Genomic DNA, 24,810 nt, shown 5'->3' on the forward strand with positions numbered 1-24,810 from the left:
TCGATTGCTCTTCAAACCTTGTTTCTAGCGGTGAGAAAATGTCTACATTTTCCGAGACATTTTCTTCTTTTTAGTAAAAATGACATTATGTAGAAATAATATATCGGACAAATTGCACCATTATTGATATTTTTAATAAAAAAAAATAATTTCGCCATACATTCTCAAGTCAATTTTCCACCAGCCCATCGGTTAAAGCCGTTAAGGTTCAATTTACTTTGATGCTTTTTGGAAAAGCAGTTTTTTCCGACGCATTATTTCAGATTGCACGCTCGCACTATTCGATTCTTTTTGATATTTTACACAAAATGACGCGAGCTTTTTGCAATCTAAAAAAATGCGTAGAAAAAAACTGCTTTTGGATTTTTAAAAAATGTATCAAAGTAAATTGAACCTTAAAGCATGCCCACCCTCTGGTGGTGAGTGCTGTCAGAAGCAGCATGAAATACCTAACTAGCTCGAAGTGAACGCTCACTAATTATAAAATCGCTGATTGCGACTCTTTGAAAGCGAAATTTACCGGTTTTATGTGTCAAACACATACATCCCAACAAACAATTTGAGCTGATTAACAGCTGAATAATCTATTTTTTAGCTGAAGAAGCTTATTTTTGCCTGAATAAGCTCTTATTAAACATTCAATGTTTGTTGGGATACTTATAGCGAATTTGCTTATCATCCAGGTTGGAACCAGTTCCAACCCGTGCAAAACGGAGCTAATAAATAAATATTTTTTCTAGATAGAGCTGGAATTAGGGCCTAACAGCTTTTGTAAACAATGACTTCTATCCAGTGGCGTCTCGTCCATATGTGCACCTCGTGCACTGCACAGTCTCAAATTTTCAAAAAGTAAAATTTATATTTCATAAAAATTAAGAGGCAAAAATTTAATACTCAATTAAAACCATTTTTGTCCGCCCTATTTATTGGTTTCATATGGATAGTAACTGAATTATCCACCACATCACTGGATAGTAGCTGAATTGTTTACCACATCGCTGCTCAACCTCCGTTTTACCCACCACTGAAAGAAATGTACGTAAAACAGAAGCGAGGCATAGCGATCTTGTTTTCACGTACGGGCACGCTGGGATTTTACCACGTGCAGACCAATGAGCTGGATTACCGAGGTGAAGCAATCACTCACACAACCACTGTACGATACACGCAAGTACACGCAAGTAGTGACGTCACTACTTGCGTTTACGTTGATTTTTTGGTTTACTAATACAACCCTATTTCACGATCTGCGCCACCTCTCTCTGTACCTCATTGCGTGCAGACAACACTCTTTTTGGGCTTCTATGGCGAATGTGCGACACAAAACAAGCAAGGAAAATATGCCTTCGTTCTACCAAAGCCACCGCATGCTAAGTTCTCCCAGTCTGAGCACTTATGCTTGTGCACCAGAAACGCTCGTATTTACAACCAGATCAGTTGTATATGTATTGAAGTCCCGTAAGCATAATTGCCGCTGTGTTAGTGTTTATTTTGTGCACTTCTATCTTTGCACAGTTTAAAGAGAAGAGAATAAATTGGCACGTATAGGCTACGTCACATTTGAGTTTCTCTCTGAATTGATTGAATCTTGGAGAGCCGTCATTCGTTGTATACCTACCTACACGCACACATCGAATTTTTAAATTTTTGAATTTTCTCACTACCATGCAGCGCTGCCATTTATACAGATTTATCTGTATTATACAGATTTTTTAATCTTAATACAGACCCGATACAGAATACAGATTTATCACAGATTTTTAAATTACAATACAGATTTATACAGATTTTTATAAAATGCTTGAGAAAAAAAAATCTATATCAAAATAAGTTATCAAGCAGTTCTCACTAATATCAATATATGTTATAATTTTGATATTCTTCGCATATCTTTAAGCTCTCATTTTTGTTCTGTTAGCCATCAACTCCATCAAAATGAAATCAATTTGAGTTATCAGGAATAATGAAAACAGCATAGTTCTTGTTTTCATTTTGTTCTCACCCTCTGCTCGGGAACCTATCAAATTTCCATCGACAATTCAGTGCCAACATTTCAAAGGGGCGTAATTGCATTTGTAAACAATGGCTTTAGCCGTTGATTTCTCGCAAATAAAAGCTCATTTATGAAAATTGATTGCACCAACAGGTAGAGGAATGTTTCCTCTTCTAGCTAGCATTGTTAATTTGGAGGAGTGAGCTTTTATTTGCGAGAAATCGACGGTTAAAGCCTTTGTTTACAAAAGCAATTACGCCCCTTTGAAATGTTGGCACTGAATTAATCATGTTATGGTGTTTTTGACAGCATTCACAACCAGAGGACCAACCGCTTTCGGATGCATATGGAGCTGGTAGTAAACGATTTGAGATTGTATGGGGATTTACAGTATTAATTGAATATTTTCAATATAAGCATGTATGTTAAATACAAGAAAAGTGCCCGAGCACATTAAAATGGTACAAATACAAGTACTCGTAAACATTTTACTTGCATTGAAAATGTATTTCGTAAGAAATTGCGGTTTTTCTGATATTCTCCATACTGCAAAAATGATTTTAACAGCACTGGCGGGGCGACATCTCTCGACTTTTCGGTGTAACTACCACACAAATGATGTAATTAATTGTATTCATCTATATTAAAAACATCAAATAGTAATGAACTCGTGCACTTTTTTGCATTTAAAACTGCTTATCAGGAAGATAATGAATAGAAACTAAAATCTCCATACATTTTCAAACGGCTTCATATCACTCTTATAAATAAGTACGGACGATATCACAAATGGCGCAATTATATCCCGTATGGTTAGTACGATAGCCCGAATAGGTGTTTAAGCACTTTTTATGGTTATTTTGTATGCACTGTATTTGTAAAACAACAAAACATGATTAATTAAGAAAAAAATCGTCAATACAGAAAATACAGATTTTTTAATAGAGTGGATACAGATTTTTTATAAAACCACCTGGCAGCTCTGCTACCATGTCTGCATTTCATTCAGTAGCCTCAGAGCATTGATGGAATATTGTTCATAACATAGTGCAAAATTAAATAGGAATCATGGAACAGGATATTGTTGATGACCTCCTGAAAAGACCGTTTGCCAGAAGGTGAGTAACGATGACAAATATCATAAACATGAGACTTAAAAAGAAAATCAATGTTTCTATGCAAGAGTAAGCAAAACTGTTTCCCATCATCATTTCGTTTATTTTTATGCAGGTACCCCCGTCGAAAGATTTGTATCCCATTTTTTTATTATGCATCAAAATTGGCTTCTACTATTACAGACAAAATATAAATAAAATAGGTGCACAACTAGTGAATTTTCTCACGTGACGCCACTGCTTCTATCGATGATTCCTACACGCTTAGTTTTTTCTACCGAGCTCGGCTGTGCAAATCTCGGCAAAATAAGTTTTACTGAGATCTCAGCAAACATTTCATTTGTTTGTTGAGATTCAGCTAAGTATTATCCGAGACTCAGCTATCAAATCAGGCATAACATTTGATAACGGCACAAAAGCATTTGTAAACAAACTTTCTTAGGCCCTTTACACGCAAACCAATACAACTTTCGGAAAGGTGATAGTTGCCCCTATCCGATGATGTTTTGGTTGGCGTGGGCGTACTTTGGTTCGCGTGTAAAGGGGCCTTAGAAAGTTTGTTTACAAATGCTTTTGTGCCGTTATCAAATGTTATGCCTGAAATGTCACTTTTGTTGAGATCTCCGTGAAACTTATTTTGCCGAGATTTGCACAGCCGAGCTCGGTAGAAAAAACTAAGTGTGTAGAAATTCAAGGCTCGCCCACGCAAACCAACATCCACATCGCGTAGGGAAAGACTTCCCCTATCCGATGGTTGTATTCGTCTGCGTGGGCGTGCCTTGAGTTCCTAGAAATCATCGATAGAAGTCATTGTTTACAAAAGCTGTTACGCCCTAATTCCAGCTCTATCTAGAATTGTCAGTGCGATTATCATCTCTAGCCAGGCTGCAAAAACAAACTGGAACTGATTCAAAACACCAATAGTTTCGTTTTCCGCCAGCTCGTCAATTTTTCCACCAATATTTGCACAGCCGGGTGCTCAGCATTCAATTTTACTGAGATCTCAGCAAACATGACGTTTGTTTGCCGAGATTCAGCATAATTTTATCCAAAACTCACCAACCAAACGTCACTTTTGCTGAGATCTCGGCAAAATATGTCTGCCAGGAGCTCGGCTGAGCCAATCTCGGTAAAAATTGCTGAGATTCGGCAAACAACATTAATTGAGTAATGAGAATAGAAGCATTATAATAATTCTAAAAATAATAAAGAGTTCCCACATTAGCAAAGTCCATACGACGTATTAAATAACATGAAAAGATTCGCCAACTATGTTGCTTTGTCATACACACTTAGATTTTTACCGAGATGGGCACCACCGGGCAGCTCGGCATTTTAATTTGCAGGATCACAGTGAAAAACTTGCCGAGAGTCACCAAAATTTATGTTTGTTAGCTGAGATCTCGGCAAAATTCCCGTTTGTTAGCTGAATCTCGGTAAGTTTTTCATTGAGATCCTGCAAAATTAAATGCCGAGCTGCTCGGTAGTGCCCACCTCGGCAAAAAAATCTAAGTGTGTAGTAAACGATAGTCTAAAAAAAAAGACGGGTATTGTCGGGCTTTTGTAAGAAATAGTGCAGATGGTTATTTTTTAGTTATCATTGTATTTATCAGGATCACGGTCTTCTTTTTTATTTTAATATTCCTCGTTGAGTTCATACTGAGCATTGATTCTGAGAACGTGACATCCATGCCGTGATGCAGCAAGGATAAATACTAGCTTGTGTTTCACCTCGACTCCGGAACCACTGTTTTCGTCGTTAGATATCGACTAAGCATAACAAAACGACAACCGAAACGATGAGGAAAAACATGTTGCTCAATAAAGATAAATAACAGTTTGTGACAATCTCAACCTGTAACAACACAATTTGCCGCACTACTTTGTCTGTCAAAGTGTATTAACGAATCAAAGCAACGCACGTCGTCATATTGTCTTTTTTTTTTTTTTTTTCTTTGATTATTTTTCCGTCGATCTTGTTTTCCGTGCTGAGCACCAATGCTACCGACGCCAGGGAGGCAGCTCCTACACCTGGACCTTACCTATCGACCCATCAACTCATGAACCGGGGACCAACGGCTTTACTTCCCTTCGTGAGAATCGTCGTCATATTGTGTCGGTCAGCATTTCAATTGGCGTTGACGGCGACTCTGTAGCTCGCTCTGTAGCTCTTTACTCCAGTGGTAAAATCCATAAGCAAACGTCAGACTGTGCGTGAAACATGGCGGACTTCGTACTATCCTTTCACTCCACTGAAAATTCCCATAAGAAACTGTCAATCTTTGCTAAAAGAGACGATTTTTCGGCGGTGCCGTCAACGCCAATAGGGGTTTCGTCAGTGAGAATCGAGAAATGTAGCACGTCAGCTGTCACGTGATATTGATGAAATAATGCAGCAATGATTTTCACTAGGCGCTTGAAAAATATTTCGCCGAATTAAAAACAAAATATGTGTATTGATTAATTTGGTTGGATTTTCTAGGATTTTTTTTTACATAAGCGGTCCACATATAAGAGAACTTTAGGACAGTGCTATTTTTGGAAAATTGCAAGAACTTCATAGAAGACCTGTGAAATCAAGTGAAGTCTACATAGAACAAATCAGGAAAGTTCAGAACTCTCTAGAGCAATTTCGAAATCTTCAGAGATGTGCCAAGAGCTTTCGGAAAAAAATTGGAAACATTCAGAGCGGTTACAGAAACTTCAAAGAAGATCCGGGAGCTACAGGAAAGTTCGGCGCTTTGGGGAAGCATAAAAATATTTAAGGGAAGGTTTCAAGAATTTCAGTTTCATGAACTACCGAAAAATTTCATGAATTTTCATTCAAATTAGAAAATTTTACTACAGTTCTATTAACTTCAAGAAACTTACAGATACTTCAATAGAACTTACAGAAACTTCAGAAAAGTTCTGAGAGCTTTCCATGAACAACTGAAAAAAAATTGGCACTTTCGGAACGTTACGAAATTTTTTCGAAAGTTTTGAGTTCTTATAGACCGTTAGACGAAAGACACAAACTTTTTTAACACTAATTGCAATTAATCATACCAATAATTACTTTTACTGCAAGTGTTGATATTTTTTTTTAATTACTTTTAATTACTTTTAAGAACATATTTTAATTTTAATTACACTCCATATAATTTAATTACATTAACTCCAATACTTTCAATAATTAATTACAGCAACAAACGTACTTTAATTCAAGAGCTAATTTTCACTATGTCGAAAGAATCATTCGCACCGATCCGAGAAAAATAAAGTTTTGTTTTGATGGCCGAAAAGTTATTCCTATTTCCAAATAAACACATATAATCTCATAGTGACAGCAATGTTTAACATATTAAGCATGGTTTTAATCATACAAAGCAGATCGCTAGCTTTCATGCTAAAAATAGTGATTTTTGAGTCAAAAGTTATTATACGTCGTTTGGTGGCCCCCTAATGTTACTTAAGTCAAAGTGTATGTACCAGGATATTCGGGAGAATTATCAATCACGTTTTCTTACGGGCCGCATCATTTTAGGACCACCGAAATCATCTTAGCAACAAACAGTTCTATTTATTCACTTTAATAATGAGAAAGCGAAACGATGAACGTACACTTTCACGGGTTTCTCTGCGCTGTTATTCAAGACAAACGGCCTCTCCATAGAAATCGGGTGACTGAAGTAACATCGAAAAATATTTTGATCGGAAGGTGATTACGTCAAAAAGTAATTTGACTGGTAAATAAATTTAAAAATGGGATGTGATCCTATATTCGGACAGTATATAGTGTAATAGCAGGAGCATCGATTGACAATGATTGCTCAACTTTGTTTACCTTTGCTACTTTCGACGTAATGAAAATTTGCTCTTGAATGACCTGCCATCGTACCGTTAGACCCTTTCAATATGTTTTTGACACAGTTTTTCACAGGACTTTTATAGTATTTTTTTTTTTCCTTTGATTGTGTTTTCCATCGATCTTGTTTTCCGTACTGAGTAACAATGCTACCGACGTCAGGGAGGCAGCTGCCACACCTGGACCCTACCTATTGACCCATCAACTCGTGGACCTGGTACCAACGGCTTTACTTCCCTTCCGAAAGAAGGCGTGATCAGAGATTTTATGCCTCAGAAATCTCGGCGGCGCCAACTGGAATTGAACCCAGGCCCTTTGCTTCGAACAATTATGATAAATTTCTAAAATTTCAGGAATGCTCCAAATATTTCAGAGAAATAAAGAGCTCATCAACGAAGTTCTACGAATATCAGTAAAGTTGCTGGAACGTTGGAGAACTTGAGAGAACTTTTTGGATATTTAGGGAACTTCATGAAGGAACGAAAATTTAACGAATACCCAGAGAAGCTCAAGGAACTTTAGAGATTTGATGGAAACGTTCCATAAAGTTCAAGGAAGTTTCGAAAACTTCAATTCAATACTTCAGGAAAAGTAAGGGAATTTGAAAAAGTACTGAGAAGAACAAAGAAAACTACAAAACTTTATTGAAGTTCAAAGATCTTTCAGGCAGTTCCAATAACTTCAGGGAAGAGCCAGGTTCGATTTAAATCTTTAACATGGCTCTGATAATATATGGGTCAAGCTATATCACAACAAAACTAACAACCGTGAAAATGCTAACCGATATGGAGTCGCAATATCATTAGTTTTTGAGATTAATGCTTTTTAACACATCCGAGATTTGTTCTTTGAAATATTTAATATTCAATTTTAGAATTTGCAATGTTTCGCGACATGAACAGATTCTGTAATGTGCTCACCGGAAGGTTTTTAAAATAATTTTGTGTTTTTGTTGATAACTTATTTTTCGAACATAGTTTGTTTCCCCAACTGCATTGCGTCTAAAAATCATATCGTGAATTTTTTATACAAAAATATGCATTATGGAAAAAATGCCATCACAGTTTTGCATAAGTGTTTCAAAGCTGATTGCTAGACAAAGATTTATTTACTTCTTGGGTTACAGTCACTGACAAACATAATATGGAAAAAAGAAAAAATGGCATACGATGATTGCATTCTCATAGTTCTACAGGGAAATTCCCGCCTTGGCAGCCAGTTCAGGGTAGCGGTTGGTTAGCTTGTTGTCCGGGTCGTACTTGTTCTTCAGCGAGGTCCACTCTTCCGGACGGTTCTCGATCAACCAAGAGATGACCTTGTTGCCCGTATCACGCTGCTTCTCGGTACACTTGGAACAGCCGGTCTCCAGGGCGTCGGGGAGATACTTCTTCAAGTCAGTTCCTTCCGGACTACATGGACCAGCGTCTATCAGACAGTTGAAGTAGTTTTTGAAGAGACGGTCGGATTTCAAGATTTCTTCCACATCGATGTTGTCGTATCTGCTGTTATAGGTGGCTTCTTGGGCGGCAGCCACAGCCAGAATGCCAAGCAAAATGAGGAATTTCATGTTTCTATTGGGTTTGCTTAGATTTACTCAACTTGGTACTTGGTAGTGAACTGTGATGAACTGCATGCAAACGCTCAGTATTTATAAGTTGCGAAATTTGAAGATTGATTTAATGTTCAGGAAGTGTAAAATATATCAACAGCCAGCACCACAGTGCATGCTGATCTAAAAAAACACGCTGTACTCAAGTGCATCGATATAATTGCAAACCGACTTGCCATCGAAGAAGTATAGATTTCAAACCTAGACAAACAAAACGTCATCGTTCACAACTTGCATTTTTCTTCATATATATATATAAATGAGCTCCAAATGCATTTGAACATAGTTCGATTTACAGTGTTCAATCGATTGCATCCCAGAGTTGCCGAGCCTAATTGTGCAAACTATTATCCAATTTAAAATGAAACTGTACATCGTGCTCGCCCTGCTGTCCATGGCCGCTGCTCAGGAAGACACCTACAACAGCAGATACGATAACATTGATGTGGAGGAAATCTTGAAATCCGACCGTCTCTTCAAGAACTACTTCAACTGTCTAATGGACGCTGGTCCATGCACTCCGGAAGGAACCGACCTGAAGAGGTACCTCCCCGATGCCCTGGAGACCGGATGTACCAAATGTACTGAGAAGCAACGTGATACTGGCAACAAGGTCATCTCTTGGTTGATCGAGAACCGTCCGGAAGAGTGGACCTCCCTGAAGAACAAATACGACCCGGAAAACAAGCTGACCGAGCGCTACCCTGAGCTGGCTGCCAAGGTAGGAATTGCTCTGTGAGATAATGAGATAGTGACAATTAGAAGGAATTCAACGGGAATCAACAGCCATGATAGTTTAACCAAAATTGAAATGCTCAATAAATATATATGTACAAAATCGTGAGATTTTCTTTCAAAGATTGATAGGCCATTCGCTCAAATTTGCAACAAATACTTTATTCTGGCACACATACGAAACTTTTGACCAGCAAAACTTTTCGATTGTATCCTTCCACTCCCCTCCCTCTTTGGACCATCACTATTTATTCACCTGTAGCTTAATTTTCCTTCTCATATTTGTTGTCAGGGTCATAAAGAGCCTTCAGCACCTTCCACTCCTCCGGGCGCATCTCCATCAGATACTTAATGGCTCTCTTGCTGGCTTCCTGTTGCTTTTCGCTACACTTGGTGCAGGCCGTCTCCAGAGCCTCCGGCAGGCGACGCTTCAACTCAACTCCTTCCGGGGTGCAGCGACCTTCGCCGATAAGGCACTTGAAGTAGTTATGGAAGAGGCGATCCGACTTGAGGATCTCGTCCAAATCGATACTATCGAACTTGGTGGTGTACTTGTCGATTGCATTTTGGGCGGCAACGGCGACGATCAGTGCCATCAGAATAACGACGAAGGATTTCATCTTGGACTGGAGCTGATTGAAGAACGGAACTGGGATGTTGTAAAATTGAAACTGTGTTCTTTACAGCTAGTTTTCGCTTTTTATATGAAAAATGTTACCAATTTCTTCCTCTTTCTGTTCTTCTTGGGATCATGTTTATATTTTTACACCATGTTTTAACTGCGTAATTTATGTAACCAATTATGCGTGACGTAAACACTAGATCATGACCTATCTACTCATCATATAGGAACGACGGTCGATCATCTTTTGCGCTTGAATGTTTTCGTGATCTCGAAAATGGAAGTAGGTAGGAATCAAGAAACAGAGATTGAAAGAGATAACCAATTGCCATTCCAGCCCACTTATTAGCCTAGCTTGTAACTCGAGTCAATTGGATCCAAATAGAATAATGTTTAGGCGTGTTGATGAACCATGCATGCTTGAGCGGATAATTGCTACAAAAAAATACTGGGTTGCCGAATTGATATTGACGTCATCCAAAATAGAACTAGGAGTACTGTCTCGTGAAGTGCCTGAGAAGTGGGGCTTATTGATTCATGAATTACGTAGGCATATTACGCTAAATTTAAATCTAGTAACTAGATGATCAAATTTGACATCCCATGCCACAATCGGTGTGGCAGCTAAGACAAGGGCGTAACCAAGTTTAGAGCTAGGGGAGGGTGATTTTGTTTACTATGGAGGATTTGGCTGAATTCCAGTAGGCCGAACGCCATTTGACCGAACGGTTTTTTTTAGCTCTTTATTTGTTCCAAATTCAAAATAAATTATATTTCATTTTAACCTAGGTGCTCCAGTTACTACAGTTACTTACCAGCCTTTGTTGTTATGATATATTCATCTAAATGTTTTTACATTGCTCCAGCATTGGCATATTGACCGAACGCTTTAATGTTGCTGAGCTAAGGAGGGGGATAGCCGCTACCATCTGGCTACGCCTATGAGTTTAGACCAAAATTTACAAGTAAACAACCGAGAACGATACGAATGAAAGTAGAGAAAGGCATTGAACTGTAAGTTGTGGTAGGTTCATTAGTCAGAGAATGTTCAGTACCATTTTGTTTGAGCACAAGAAAAAATTAATCAATTTGAGATAATTGAACACTAATAAATATTTATTCACTATATGGATTATTAACCCCTAACATGACTATTGGCTTCATGGCATCTCAAATCTGTGGATTTTACAGAGAAATTCCTGCCTTGGCAGCCAGTTCACGGTAACGCTCGCTCAGCTTGTTTTCCGGGTCGTACTTGTTCTTCAGTGAGGTCCACTCTTCCGGACAATTCTCAATCAACCAAGAGATGACCTTGTTGCCAGTATCACGTTGCTTCTCAGTACACTTGGAACATCCGGTCTCCAGGGCGTCCGGGAGATACTTCTTCAGGTCAGTTCCTTCCGGCGTACATTAGACAGTTGATGTAGTTCTTGAAGAGACGGTCGGATTTCAGGATTTCCTCCACATCAATGTTATCGTATCTGCTGTTGTAGGTGGCTTCCTGAGCAGCCGCCACGGCCAGTAGGACGAACACGATGTACAATTTCATATTTAATTGGTTAATTGTTTACGCGCTTGGCAGCAAGCACTCTGGTATATGACCGATTGAACACTGCAAGTTGAACTATGATCGAATGCATTTGGTGCTCATTTATATATATATATGAACAAAAATGCAAGTTGTGAACGATGACCTTTTGTTTGTCTAGGTTTGAAATCTTTACTTCTTCGATGGCAAATTGGGTTGCAATTATACCGATGAACTGCACTGCGTTTTTTTGGAACAGCATGCACTGTGATGCTGGCTGGTGATAATTGTTCCACTTCCTGAACATTAAATCAATCTTAAAATTTAGCAACCTAAATATATTAAGGAATCGTATGCAGTTCCTCGCACTTCACCGTCAAATACCAAGTTGAGTAAATCTATACCAACCCAGTCGCAGAATGAAGTATGTTATTCTGTTGGCCATATTTGCCGTGGCTATTGCCCAGGAAGCCACCTATAACAGCAGATACGATAACATCGATGTGGAGGAAATTCTGAAATCGGACCGGCTCTTTAAGAACTACATCAACTGTCTGATGGATGCTGGGCCATGTACTCCGGAAGGAACCGACCTGAAGAAGTACCTCCCCGATGCCCTGGAAACTGGATGTTCCAAGTGTACCGAGAAGCAGCGTGATACTGGCAACAAGGTCATCTCTTGGTTGATCGAGAACCGTCCGGAAGAGTGGACCTCACTGAAAAACAAGTACGACCCGGAAATCAAGCTGACCGAACGTTACCGTGAACTGGCTGCCAAAGCAGAAATCTCTTTGTAGGATCGACTAATGCCATTATGTTAACGTACTTTAATAACTATGCACTGGCTGGAAAACAATACCATCCAACTTCAAACACCTTAAATGTCTGATTCGAGCAACAACCAGTGTTGCCACATTTTTTAGAATTTCAATCGGAATTTTCACCATAAAAAATCTTTTTAATCTGTATCTGGCTGACAAAAATCTGTATAATTTCGTTATTATAGTCGACGTTAATATCCCTTGAATTCATTCAAAGTTCAGAAACTGTTTGTTTAAAGTTTAAATCATGAAAAGAGAAGTTTGCTTTCTAAAGAATTTATCTATTTAAAAGATTTCGAAACCCTAGAATTTTCTTCTAAGTGATTTGCAACTTTTCTATCAGTCTAAAATTACATAAAAAATAAGTCCCAGTAGTGAGAGACAAACTTGCTACCAGCTGAAAATTTCTGGAACAAAGTAACCATCACATTTCCCTAGAATTTTATTTTTTTAATGTCCAATATTACGAAATCTTATTCTGGATATATTTTTTTTAATTTTTTAGTTCAAACCCTTAAATATTTATTATTTTACAATTTTCGATTTTTCATTTTCTCAAATTCTTCTAATGAACTAGATTTCAACTTTTTTAAAGCATTTGGCAGATTGAAATAAAAGGATATTGAATTCGTTTGTGTTGCTTGAACATATATCTAAGTGTAGTCAGACATTAAATATCTTGAAATTTGGTTTTGGAAGGAGGAGTTTTTCAAATATAAGCACATTTATGGTGATTTTACTGAAATACGTTGAGGTTTTTATTTTTAATAATAAAAAATGCCTCCTACGCAGCAAAACATAAATTTTAATACTACATCCAAGAGGATGCACTTAAATCATGTCGGAAATCTCATGTAATTTTTATGTCCGCAAAAATAAACAAATACAGTAAAATAAGCGTAATGTCAGTTCATGCTTTGTATTAATGACAATTTTGTCATTTTTGGCAAGTAATATTAAACCATATTTTTGACACGATTGAAGTGCATCCACTGTGATGTGATGTTAAAATTTATGTTTAGCTGTGTAAAGATTAAAAAATTGTATGGTTTTGTAAAAAAAATCATATTTAAATTAAAAAAAAAATCATTGATTTTCAGTTAAACCACCATAAATGTTTAAATTCTTGAAAAGCTCTGCTTTTCTGGTTTTCAATCCCATCCTAAAATCAAAAATCTGCTAAAAAATGAGTTAACCATAATGTTATGTGGTCACTTACCCTAAATCAGTTTTTCAACAATAATTTTAAATTTTGGGGGTTTTAGAGCAATTTCAAATGTGATTTCATGTTCTACTTGACTAGACTAATAACGAAGACAACATATCAAGAAGACTGGCAACTTTTCCATTTTCTCAAACGATCGGTATGAGACAGGCACAATCGCGTCACACGCTATGTCTGAAGGCACTTTTTTTGCAACATTCATGTACCTCAAATTTTTCTTCACAAGATGTTAGCACAGACAAACAGACATAACACTCACAATTTGTTCATCGACATGCATTTAACGGACAATTTAAAAGTATAGTAGTTGGTAGCACCGCCACCTGTGGCGCTCATAGTCGATTCCCTTGCGTTTGACGTTTACACACTACCGCCATCCGTTCTGCGTAGTGCCCACCACAGTGTACTCAACAGATGGCGGTAATGTTTTAGTGACGATGTTTTACAGTGAGAAATATTCAATGTGTTATGTCTGTTTGTCTGTGATGTTAGCATTGATCCTAACAATCAAATCTGTGATGGTTTTAAAATATTTCATCTTGGGTTTTTAGAGAAAAAGTGTTTTGAAGTATACTTAGTCGTTTACAAAGGCGTATACGAACTATTGATGATACAAAACTGTTACGGATCGAAACAAATTCAGCTGAAAATGATTCAAAATGGGACTAAAGTTGTCAAAATACTGGTAAAGTAATGTCATGATCCCATAATGTTTAAATTAATCAAATAATTAAACAATTGTGTAGTCTCTAAATTTACTATTATTCAGCCATTCCATTGCAAAACGATATAGTGGTTCTTAGAATTTGGTTAAAAATTGTTATTTTATTCCTTATCGAAAAATATTTTTATTTTATTTTGTGTCAACGTTAGTGTAGTCCAAAAAATCGTTTATTTTTTATTTTATTTTTTAAATGCCTCTTTTTTAATGTATAACTTTTGAACTGTTGGGCTGATATCAAAGATCAAAATATTAATTGAAAGGTAATTTAAATCTCGTGTAAAAAATTTTATTAAAAAATTGGGATTTTATATTGAAAAACATTGATTCCTGGTCTTCCTGTGACGCTTACAAAAATAACCTCGGCTAGTTTTTTGTCTGCTTTTGACTACAAAGTGGTTTTCACTACATGCAGGACGTTTTGTAGGAGAATGCTGCGTCAGACATAATTTGCAAATTTTCATGAATTTCTTTTTTTTTCTGCTGTGATTTTTTCTAACAAATATCTACAAACCCGCACATCTTTGACTGTTGTGTTTGGTTTGAACTTCTTGGATATTTGTGAACCTCAATTTTCATAAACTGCTCCCTTTTCTATACCGGTAAACGGCAATGTAACATGCGTGAGTCGTATTCACGATATTTGTTTGTGTGGCGAACTCTCATTTTTACCCTGCTCATGCCCTCGATCACATTTCATAAGGGAAGCGTAAAAGAGAAAGAGATATCACAAGAAATTATTTCTACTATACCTGTTTTCTAAGACATAGAGTAGAAGTTGTTGTTCAAGCAATGACCCGATGAAACAGCTTATAGAAGTTACATTCAAATTCAAAGCCCTGTTTTTCCTTGATTTCCTTGAACTCCGATGAATATTTTCGAACTTTCTTGATGTTCTTTGACCGTCTCTGAGTTTGGCTTTTTTTCCTGAAATTCTCAGATATTTCTTAAAGTTCACAGTACTTTCCTACCCTAGTAGCACGCTTGTCACAAATCAATTGTAGAAACTTATACACGACTTATTTCAGTCATAAACAAGTTGCTGTAACTTATTGTGATGAAAGTGTGCTACTCGGGTAATGTTATTAAATTTCCCCTGTGGTTCACATACCATCCTAAAGTTTGCCAAAATTTCTTCACGTTTAAAGAACTTTTTGCAGAGCATCATTGAAATTCATATAATGTTGCTATAGTTCACAGAACTCTCTTGAAGTTCGTAGAACTTAACAGAACGACATTGAACTCCCCAGAAGCTCACAAAACGTCCCTAAGGTCGGCAGAATTTTCCTGATGTTTATAGAGCTTCTCTGAAGATCGAAGCACATCTTTAAAGTTTTAATAATTTTCTTGAAGTTTGTAGAACTTCCCTTAAGTTTGTAGAACTTCCCTGAAGTTCAATGAACTTATCTGAAAGTTTTTGGATTTCTCTGGTTTATTGGAGGAAATTATTTAAAGTTTGCAGTACTTTCCTAAAATTCATCACAGTTCCCTATAGCTCGCAGAAGTTCCTAGAAGGTCGCTGAACCTTCCTGAAAATTTCCATGGTCAAAATATGGGAACTGCAATGAAGCTCTAGCAACTCTGTAGTAATTCAAGGTGAGGGCTACCTAAACTCACTGGGCAAGAGTAACTAACCTCATGTGAGTTTCATTCCTGTATTATCGGCATTATCGGTTAAACGATTTTAAAAAAATATCGTCATGGTTGCTAGAATTTATTTTCGATCTCGCCGTTGAGTCAAACATATCTATTTATTTTTAAAAATCCAAGAAAATTTTTCGCCCCTCAAGATGATTTAGTGGTAAATGCCACCTTCGTCAGCTGCTGAGTACAAGACACAAAACTTTCGGATACCTACTATCTCCTTTATTTAACTCCGGTAAAAATCTTTCAATGATTGTCGCTTTTCGAAGCACGACAAGCGAGCTATCTATTTTGTTCATGAGATTTTTTAATTTTTCCAGATTTTCGACACGATACATCCATAGAAAAAAAAAACACTCGAAATAGGACGAAAATCAACGCCTATTATGATTACGTGGCTGTCTCGGACTGTCCTGCTCACTTTTTTCTCTTTTACTATTATGAGGGAAGAGAAATTAGACAAGATATTGTGCTACGAACAAATATTAATTGATTTATCACAAAGTCGACAAAATCAATATGGATCTTACTTGGGAGTCAAAAAAAACTTCTTTAATGCCATTTGGATTATTGCAATCAACTTTTGAACCTTATTTGACTGCATTTGTATGCTTTTGTATAGTCAATAGTCCATATACGCCTTCATAATCAGCTTTGTAAACTTCAAAACACTTGTTCTCAAAAAACACAAGATGAAATATTTTAAAACCATCACAGATTTGATTGTTAGAATCAATACTAACATCCTGTGCAGAAAAATCTGAGGTACATGAATGTTGCAAAAAAGTGCCTTCAGACATAGCGTGCGTCATCTACCACTCAAAGGTTAATACTTCGAACGAATTGGATAGCAAAGGTTCCATCCTCAGAAGAAAGGTTTGTGTATTTGCTCATTTTTCTATGCGTTGCTTCCACCTTCTGTGTCTGTCGCTCAGATTCAGACAAAGTTGCCAGTCTTCTTGATATGTTGTCTTCGCTAATAACCTACCGTAGGACACATGAAAACTGCATTAATTATTTTTGAATTTTGCAACACTGTGTTCTTATTTTTATTGGAAAACTTAATGTAATAGCAAAATTACGCAGGAAACATACAGCATGGAAAAAAATCTGCCCTCATCCAGGTTAGATTTGCGCTTTTTAGGTGATCAATGAAAATGATGCAAGACCTTAAAGAAAGGTCAAAGATCTCCGGAGCAGTTTTAAGAACTTTCGGAAAGTTCCATGAATATCAGAAAAATTGTGGGAACTGTAGGGGACTTCCAAACAAATGTTGAGCTATTTTAAAAAATTCAGATAAAATGCGAGATCTTAAAGAAATTTCAAGCAGATGTTAATAACTGTGGATGTTCTATTAATTTAAGAAATATGTTGGGAACCTTCAAGACGTTCTGCGAACTGCATGGATGTTTCAAATACTTCAAGGAATTTCCTTAAAATTCAGTGTGACTCCGAGAACTTCAAGACCATTCAGAACTTCAAGACCATTCAAAACTTCTGAGGACTTTAAAAAGATCGTTAAGGGTAAGTTCTGATAGATTCAGGGCGATTTCATTAACTTCAGAAGAATAAGAGACTTTATAGACGTCAATGATAGCTACGTGCTTTTTCGCAGTTCCATGAATATTGCAAATATTGTGAAGCTTCAGGGACGATCTGAAAACTTCGAGTTCGTTATGGCCTTAAGGCATTTCTATTAATTTCAGGAAAATAGCTCAAACTTTCAAGAAGTTCTGACAAAATCAAATAAGTCCAGAGAACTTCAAAAAAAAAATTCAGAAATTTCACAGAAGTTTTGATAAATTAATGGAAACCCACAGTACTTAAGAAAAGCTTAGAGTTTGTTTTGACAGTCACTTTAACACATTTGGATCACTCATGACTTGTCCGGGGATGAAGTTTTATCTCGTGAGTTTGACGTGAGAGGTATGGAAGCTACCTTACTACACAGGGGCCATCTTCGAAGTTTAGTATTCTTCAGGAAGTTCAAATAATTTCTGGGCAGTTTCATGAATATCTTCAGAAAAATTGCGTAAATTTCAGGAAATTTGCGGGAACTGCCCTAGTAGCACGCTTGTTACAAATCAATTGTAGAAACTTATATACGACTTATTTCAGTCATAAACAAGTTGCTGTAACTTATTTTGGTGAAAGTGTGCTACTCGGGTGTTGAAATGATCCGAGCAAGTTTCACGAACATGTTGTGGGCAAAGAAGGGAAGTTACGAGAACTTCTGAAAAACTGGGAATGTCAGGGAAGCTTTGAGAACTTTAGAGCGGTTCAATAAGCTTCAGGAAATATATGTGAGAAACTTCAAGAAATTCTGAGATCTTCAGTGATATCCAGAGAACTTCAGGGAAATCCAAAAACCCTCATCGAAATCCAAAAAACTTCATCGAAGTCTAAAGATCTGGAGAAAAATTGTGGGAACTTTAGAGAAGTTTCACGAACTTCAATGAAGCTCCGCTATCTTCAGGTATGTTCCAATTATTTCAAGAAACCTCTAAGAACATCAGGATAATCCAGACTTTCAGTAAAGACAGACGTCATTTCGATTAGAAAAGACGTTTTCGGGTTATGCCATTTTGAAGAACTTTGCTAGACTCAAAAGTACTGAATTCTAGCAGAAATGTAGATGGTTGTACATTACAAACACTTCTGCAAAGTTTCATGTAAATCGGAGAAGATCGAGTCAAAAATTCAATTTTATTTTTGATATTACAACAGCAGACAAATTGACGTTTCAATAAGATTGATTTTAGCCTTCCTAATGCTCCAGATCTCAAACATCAATATAACTGGATTTATTATGACGATTCAAACCTTTTCTTTAAAATCAGTCTGAACACGAAACTCCATTATTCAATAGACATTACTTGCCCGAATTGGCTACTTGTCCAGATTTGGGATTTGAACTCGTGATCATTGACGTGAGTGGCATGTTCTCTATCCACTACTTTGGGCCTGTCCTCATATACAAGCCCTTCTGGGTAATTCTTCAAAAAAATTCAAAAGAAATTACTCAGATAAATCATTTTTCAATGTCACTCACTTTTGTTTTCTTTCATTACATGCCAACTTGATGAGTCATATTTTCCGGATTTCAACACCTAAATGTATTATTTCAAAACCAAAATCAAACAACGGTGGCTACACCGTATAACATTGCACAACACACACATTGATCTAAACATTCAGCGTGATTCCCTCCTTTTCGGCATCCTTAACGTACTGATCGATGTACTTGTTCTCGGGATCGAAGCGAGCTCGCAGTGCCTTGAACTCAGTCGGTCGATTCTCGCTCAGGTACTTGACGGCACGGACTCCGGCGCTACGTTGTTTGTCACTGCACTTGGAGCAGGCCGTCTCCAGGGCATCCGGTAGGACTCGCTTCAGTTCGTTGCCTTCCGGTGTGCAACGGCCCTCGTCCAACAGGCACTGGAAGTAGTTCTTGAACAGGCGATCCGACTTCAAGATCTCATCCACATCGATGTTGTCGAATTTGGTAGTATATCTGACGACTTCTTCCTGGGCCACGACGACGGCAATCAGGGCCAAAGCTACGACGAAGACCTTCATGGTGGATCACTGGGTGTTGATCTGTATTGAGCGAGTTGAAACGCAATGCTGGACTATGCTTTGTCAGTCATCTGACTTCAGCTATATATAGCGATCAATAGTTCTGGTCAAAGAACGAATTTTCGGAAGTAAACTTTAGATTGCGGAACTTCCTAACACACACGCATAGTGCAGCCACAGCATTTGATAATTGCTCAGCGTAATGTGGGCTTGCCAAAAATCGCTGTCATGAACTTGAACATGAACATGAACGTTCAATATCTCGAAAATTGTGCGTATGTAATCAACCCGTACGTTGAAAAGCAAAAGTATCCGAGTTGAATGATTGGCATAATGGAATGCATCGCGGTGCGTATGATTCCATGCTTTACGCATAATTCGATTTCAAGATGATTCAAATCTTTGTTTCTTTTGTTCACTGTTCGTTGTTTGCTTCGCTGTATTACATAATAAGTTAGCTGTACTGCTATAACCTACGGAAACAGCTAGCATTTCACTGCTGATCTACTGAGCTATTACTATTGGTGTAATTGGAAGACGCTGGATGAATAAATTATTTACCACTCAAGAAAATTTGTTAATGGAAAAATGCATCCTGATTTGACAACAGAATCTATTTTGCGGCAGCTATATATAGCCTATGTCAGATGTCCAACGGAGCATAGTTAAGCATCGCGTTTCAACTCGTTCAATACAGATCAAAACCCAGTGATCCACCATGAAGATCTTCGTTGCTACTCTGGCCCTGCTCGTCACCATCGTCGTGGCTCAGGAAGAAGCCGAAAAATATACTTCCAAATTCGACAGCATCGATGTGGATGAGATCCTGAAGTCAGATCGGCTGTTCAAGAATTACTTCCAGTGCCTGTTGGGCGAGGGCCGTTGCACACCGGAAGGCAACGAACTGAAGCGTGTCCTGCCGGATGCTCTGGAGACGGCCTGTGCCAAGTGCAGTGACAAGCAACGCAGCGCTGGGGTCCGTGCCGTCAAGTACCTGAGTGAGAATCGACCGACCGAGTTCAAGGCACTGCGAGCTCGCTTCGATCCCGAGAACAAATACATCGATCAATACGTTAATGATGCCGAAAAAGAGGGAATCACGCTGAATTTGTAGATCGATTACAGTGTTGTGCAATGATATAATGTGTTACTGCTAATGTTTGGTATTGATATGGAAAATAATAAATTTAATTTTTGAAACGGGACACATGTTATTTTGAATGTATGAAAGAAATATTAAACGTGATGAACGATACAAGTTTGTAATAGGTTTAGTGCCCATGTTCAAAATAAGTTTTTCGATAATTTTCAACGTAGGAATACAGAACAACATTGAAAGATGACATTATATGTTGTGGGATATAAGCTCAAGATAAGCTAATTTTATTGTAAGGGAAGATGCTCGAGTGACGTAGCATTTGAGGGTGACCAAGTTGGTGCTGTATCAAACATAAACAAACGTTTAACATTTGTTTGCATTTCATGAAGTCCCCGTTCCCATTGTTGCGTATTTTTCTCTATGGCTGGTCACCCTAAAATGCTTCGTCATTTATGCATCTTCCTTAAACAGTTCCAAAATCGATGTGAACTTTAACAACATTTTTGGATGTTAGTTCCGTAGCATGGCACAATATTATACTTCACTCAATGTTTTAAAACAATCAAATATAAGCACATTCATTGCACGTCTCTTTATTTTTGACATGCAAAAAAAGATGTCTGTACTCGTCTGTGCTTCGTTTTGTTCTCTATCCCTGAGGGACAATGTGATTTGAAAATGGAAATGTTTCGAAATTAACTCTGTTTTAAGATAAATTTTCCGGTAAATAAAAATGCTTTGACATTACTCACATTATTTCAAACATGATTTTCAAGCTACGTCTAAAGTAAACCTTAATTTAAAGCAATAATGGCACACAAATACAAAATGTAGTTCATGAAAAATCTTGGCTGTTGGTTGACCAAATATTTGTACAGTATTGACTGTGATTAGTACAAAACAAAGTATTGACAGTTTAATTTTCTTTGCGGTCTGAAAAAATTGGCAAGGTTATATGGGTGCCAATGATAATGTATAGGAAAAAAGTGACCCTCGAATTTTCAAAACCGACCCTCGAAATTTCAAAACCAACCATATACAGAATGTTTATTGTCTCGAAAAAGTTCCTAAATTTGTGCTATGATTTAGGAATGGCGCAAAAACGTCAAAGTTGAAGGTTTTTTGAAATCCGAAAAAAAAATCACCCAAGAGTAGAGTGAGATAGCTAGTAGGGGAGGAACTAAGGCAATTTTTTTATTTAAAAATAAATATATAATCTGCATACAATTTTTATGCGTTAATCTATAGCTTTCCAACTCTATTTTTTTATTTTATGTATTAAAAAAATTAGACGAGAATCTAAATGAAATTAATTAAATTAATAAAAGTAATGAAATTGATAGAACTAATAAAATTAATAAAATTAATAAAATTAATAAAATTGATAAATTTCATAAAATTAATAATATTAATAAAATTCATTAAATTAATAAAATAAATAAGATTATTAAAATTAATTAAATTAATAAAATGAATCAAATTAATCAACTTAATAAAATTCATAAAATTAATAAAATTATTAAAATTATAAAATAATAAAATTAATAAAATTAATAAAATTCAATAAATAAATAAAATTAATAAAATTAATAAAATTAATAAAATAAATAAAATAAATAAAATAAATAAAATTAATAAAATTAATAAAATTAATAAAATTAATAAAATTAATAAAATTAATAGATGTAATAAAAATTATAAAATTAATTAAATTAATTAAATAATAAATTAATAAAATTAATAAAATTAATAAAATTAATAAAATAAATTAAATAAATAAAATTAATAACATTAAAAAAATTAATAAAACTAATAAAATAAATATATTAATAAAATTAAAAAAAAATTCATAAAATTAATAAAATTAAAAAAAAACATTTTTTGAGCAGTGATATGTTTGTATTTGAATGTTATCCTCATAACTTGATGTTAGATTATTCAGCATGATCCTATACATACTACACATTCTATCTGATTCAGATCTTAGTAAAAAGCAACAGACACAGTAAAGTTTTTTTTTTACGTCTTTCGGCAACATATTGGGCTGCAATTTCAAAAAACCAAAATTGACCGCATTACGAAAAGAGGTCAGGTTTTAACCACATATAACTCTGTCAATATGCTGCCAATCTGCTAAAATGAACACTTTATTAATTTTCAATAGGTCTATTGAAGGTCACTATTGAAAAATACACAAATATCCAACTGTTACAATGGTGGTCAAAATTATCACCTGCAAAAAGCGCTTTCCCTAACACAGATTTGAAAATCGTATTCGATGCGTTCTTACTGAACGGTGCTCATTCAATCACCGTGTTTGGTGGCGTCCGTTTATCGGTGTCAGCAGCAGCAGTGCTTTCAGCGTGTGGCGTTGAACACTGTTCTCCAGTACACAACGAAAGGCAGCCCGCAAGCAGCGAGCTGCAGAGCCCACATGAGCATCCATAGAAGGAGGAAGAAGCCGCACCGCTATGGATCGAAATCAGTTTCTTCGTGAGTCGCTGTGGGTCATTTATGCCAAGCGCATTACCCTTGCTCCAAACAAAATACAGCTCGTCAACCTCATCAGCGTTGAACACCCTAATAGCTCAGCGTTACTCAACCATCACGACAGAATGGCCCTTTTCAGGACTACTATACATTTGATAAAGAGTATTTTTTGAACATTTTTCAAAGTCATCAATCGGATGTCATTTCATTTTATTTCATCATTTCAGATGTCATTTATACCATATATTTTTAAGGCAACATTAATGTGCAATTTCAGAGTCCAAAGTCGGTCACGGCATCAAAGTGGTCTGATTTTGATCCAGAGATGATAGATTTTAATTCTGAATACGCAAATCGATAGGACATTTTTCTACGAATCTGTTAAAATTAAAAGGATTTATCACACACAAAGATTTTTTTTCCGTGTTCGGTAAATTTTACCGAAATCAGAACAGAACGTTCGGTAAAACTTTGACCTTCATTGAATTTGAAAATAATATCAAAACATGTTCAACCTTGTTTGAATGATAAAATCTTGTCATTTTATTGGAGATTTAGTTTCAAAGTAGCTGAAAAGCAATTGAATTGAATTGCATAAATTTTACCGAAAAGTTAGGGTGTTCAGATTTCGGTAAAAATTACCGAAGTCGGCGATAATTTCTACGTGTGCATTTTTCAAAATGTCACAATTGAAAATGTACAAATGTGCAAGCGTTGCTATGGTAATAAAATGGTCACCGATTGCCTGCGAAAAACGCATTCCTTAACACAGATTTCAAAATTGAATTCCATACGGTCTCCACAAACGCTGTTCATTCAATAACCGCGTGTGGTGAGTGGTGGTGTTCTCCAGTACACAACGAAAGGATCCCCGCAAGCAGCTAGCTATCAAAGCTACCCTCAACCGCTGATCGGATTCAGTTTATCGTCGTGATTCTGTGATTGATGTGTTTTCCCTAATACATATTTCATTTCCGCACCACACTATCATCTCCAAGAACATCGAGGACAAATTTCTACAGCATTGTTCTAAACTGACTTCCAAGCTTTCAACTCATCGGTTCTTTTCAGGATCACAAATGACTGATGAAAGAGTTAAGTAAAGAGTAAGAGACATGTCGTCCAGGATTGGCTTGTACTACATTGACCTCGACAGAGCACCTCACAAACAGAACTCTCAAATTGCTTCCGAATTTCAACCTATCGAAATTTTTCACTGATAACGAGTTAAGAAATCAATTTAATATATACTCTACTTTTGCTGTGACATCAAAACTACCCTTCGTAATCCTACGTCAAATCTACCGTCGTGTCTTGGATACAACCTCTTCCCTTTTTTTTTCTTTTTGAAATGTATTGCTTCAAAATTTCAAATTTAGTTGTTGCTAGGATTACCAGAGGCCAGATCACTCAATTACTAGATTGTTATTTGAGAAATACTTCCCTTGAACTTCTTAATTAACGGATCTAAAGATGCAGCTGCTGCGATGTTGAAACTAAGCTATAGTCTAACAGTCGACCATTTGATTTACGATTATCACCGTTTTTTGCAAACAGAAATGATGCGTTTAAAAACTATATTCAAATTAGGTAAGGCATAACTACAAATACACCAACCGGAACTTACAACAAACGATAAATTGTTGCTAGTTTTGAGCTTTCGAATAAGCCTACCAGCATCATCCTTAACCAAACGTTTTGTATAGCTTATCCCGATCCAAACAATCCACCCAAAAACATCAAAGTTTGTCAGGCTATGTTCCTAAGTGGCACCATTGAATT

The 24,810-nt window shown here is 36.5% G+C and overlaps 7 protein-coding genes and 1 pseudogene across 7 annotated transcripts in view; 4 read left to right on the plus strand and 4 right to left on the minus strand.

Annotated features, from left to right (window-relative positions):
* Positions 1 to 24,810, plus strand: part of LOC135705731 (E3 ubiquitin ligase Rnf121) — a 598,717-nt gene that overhangs the window by 255,560 nt on the left and 318,347 nt on the right. The window lies entirely within an intron of this gene.
* Positions 8,145 to 8,522, minus strand: LOC135705848 (ejaculatory bulb-specific protein 3-like). The gene has a single exon (XM_065227699.1). It carries the CDS (start codon positions 8,520 to 8,522, stop codon positions 8,145 to 8,147), a length of 378 nt encoding a protein of 125 aa, XP_065083771.1.
* On the plus strand, positions 8,926 to 9,303 carry LOC135705849 (ejaculatory bulb-specific protein 3-like). The gene has a single exon (XM_065227701.1). The coding sequence runs from the start codon at positions 8,926 to 8,928 to the stop codon at positions 9,301 to 9,303; it is 378 nt and encodes a 125-aa protein (XP_065083773.1).
* Positions 9,563 to 9,968, minus strand: LOC135705850 (ejaculatory bulb-specific protein 3-like). Its single transcript, XM_065227702.1, has one exon. It carries the CDS (start codon positions 9,917 to 9,919, stop codon positions 9,563 to 9,565), a length of 357 nt encoding a protein of 118 aa, XP_065083774.1. The 5' UTR covers positions 9,920 to 9,968.
* On the minus strand, positions 11,107 to 11,470 carry LOC135705852 (ejaculatory bulb-specific protein 3-like; annotated as a pseudogene).
* LOC135705851 (ejaculatory bulb-specific protein 3-like) lies at positions 11,869 to 12,246 on the plus strand. Its single transcript, XM_065227703.1, has one exon. It carries the CDS (start codon positions 11,869 to 11,871, stop codon positions 12,244 to 12,246), a length of 378 nt encoding a protein of 125 aa, XP_065083775.1.
* Positions 19,047 to 19,439, minus strand: LOC135705646 (ejaculatory bulb-specific protein 3-like). The gene has a single exon (XM_065227387.1). The coding sequence runs from the start codon at positions 19,437 to 19,439 to the stop codon at positions 19,047 to 19,049; it is 393 nt and encodes a 130-aa protein (XP_065083459.1).
* Positions 20,158 to 20,553, plus strand: LOC135705645 (ejaculatory bulb-specific protein 3-like). The gene has a single exon (XM_065227386.1). The coding sequence runs from the start codon at positions 20,158 to 20,160 to the stop codon at positions 20,551 to 20,553; it is 396 nt and encodes a 131-aa protein (XP_065083458.1).

This window comes from Ochlerotatus camptorhynchus, unplaced genomic scaffold, assembly GCF_037179485.1.
Source record: "Ochlerotatus camptorhynchus isolate MF236.1 unplaced genomic scaffold, CSIRO-AGI_Acam_v1.1 ptg000274l, whole genome shotgun sequence".
In the NCBI taxonomy this organism is placed as follows: domain Eukaryota; kingdom Metazoa; phylum Arthropoda; class Insecta; order Diptera; family Culicidae; genus Ochlerotatus; species Ochlerotatus camptorhynchus.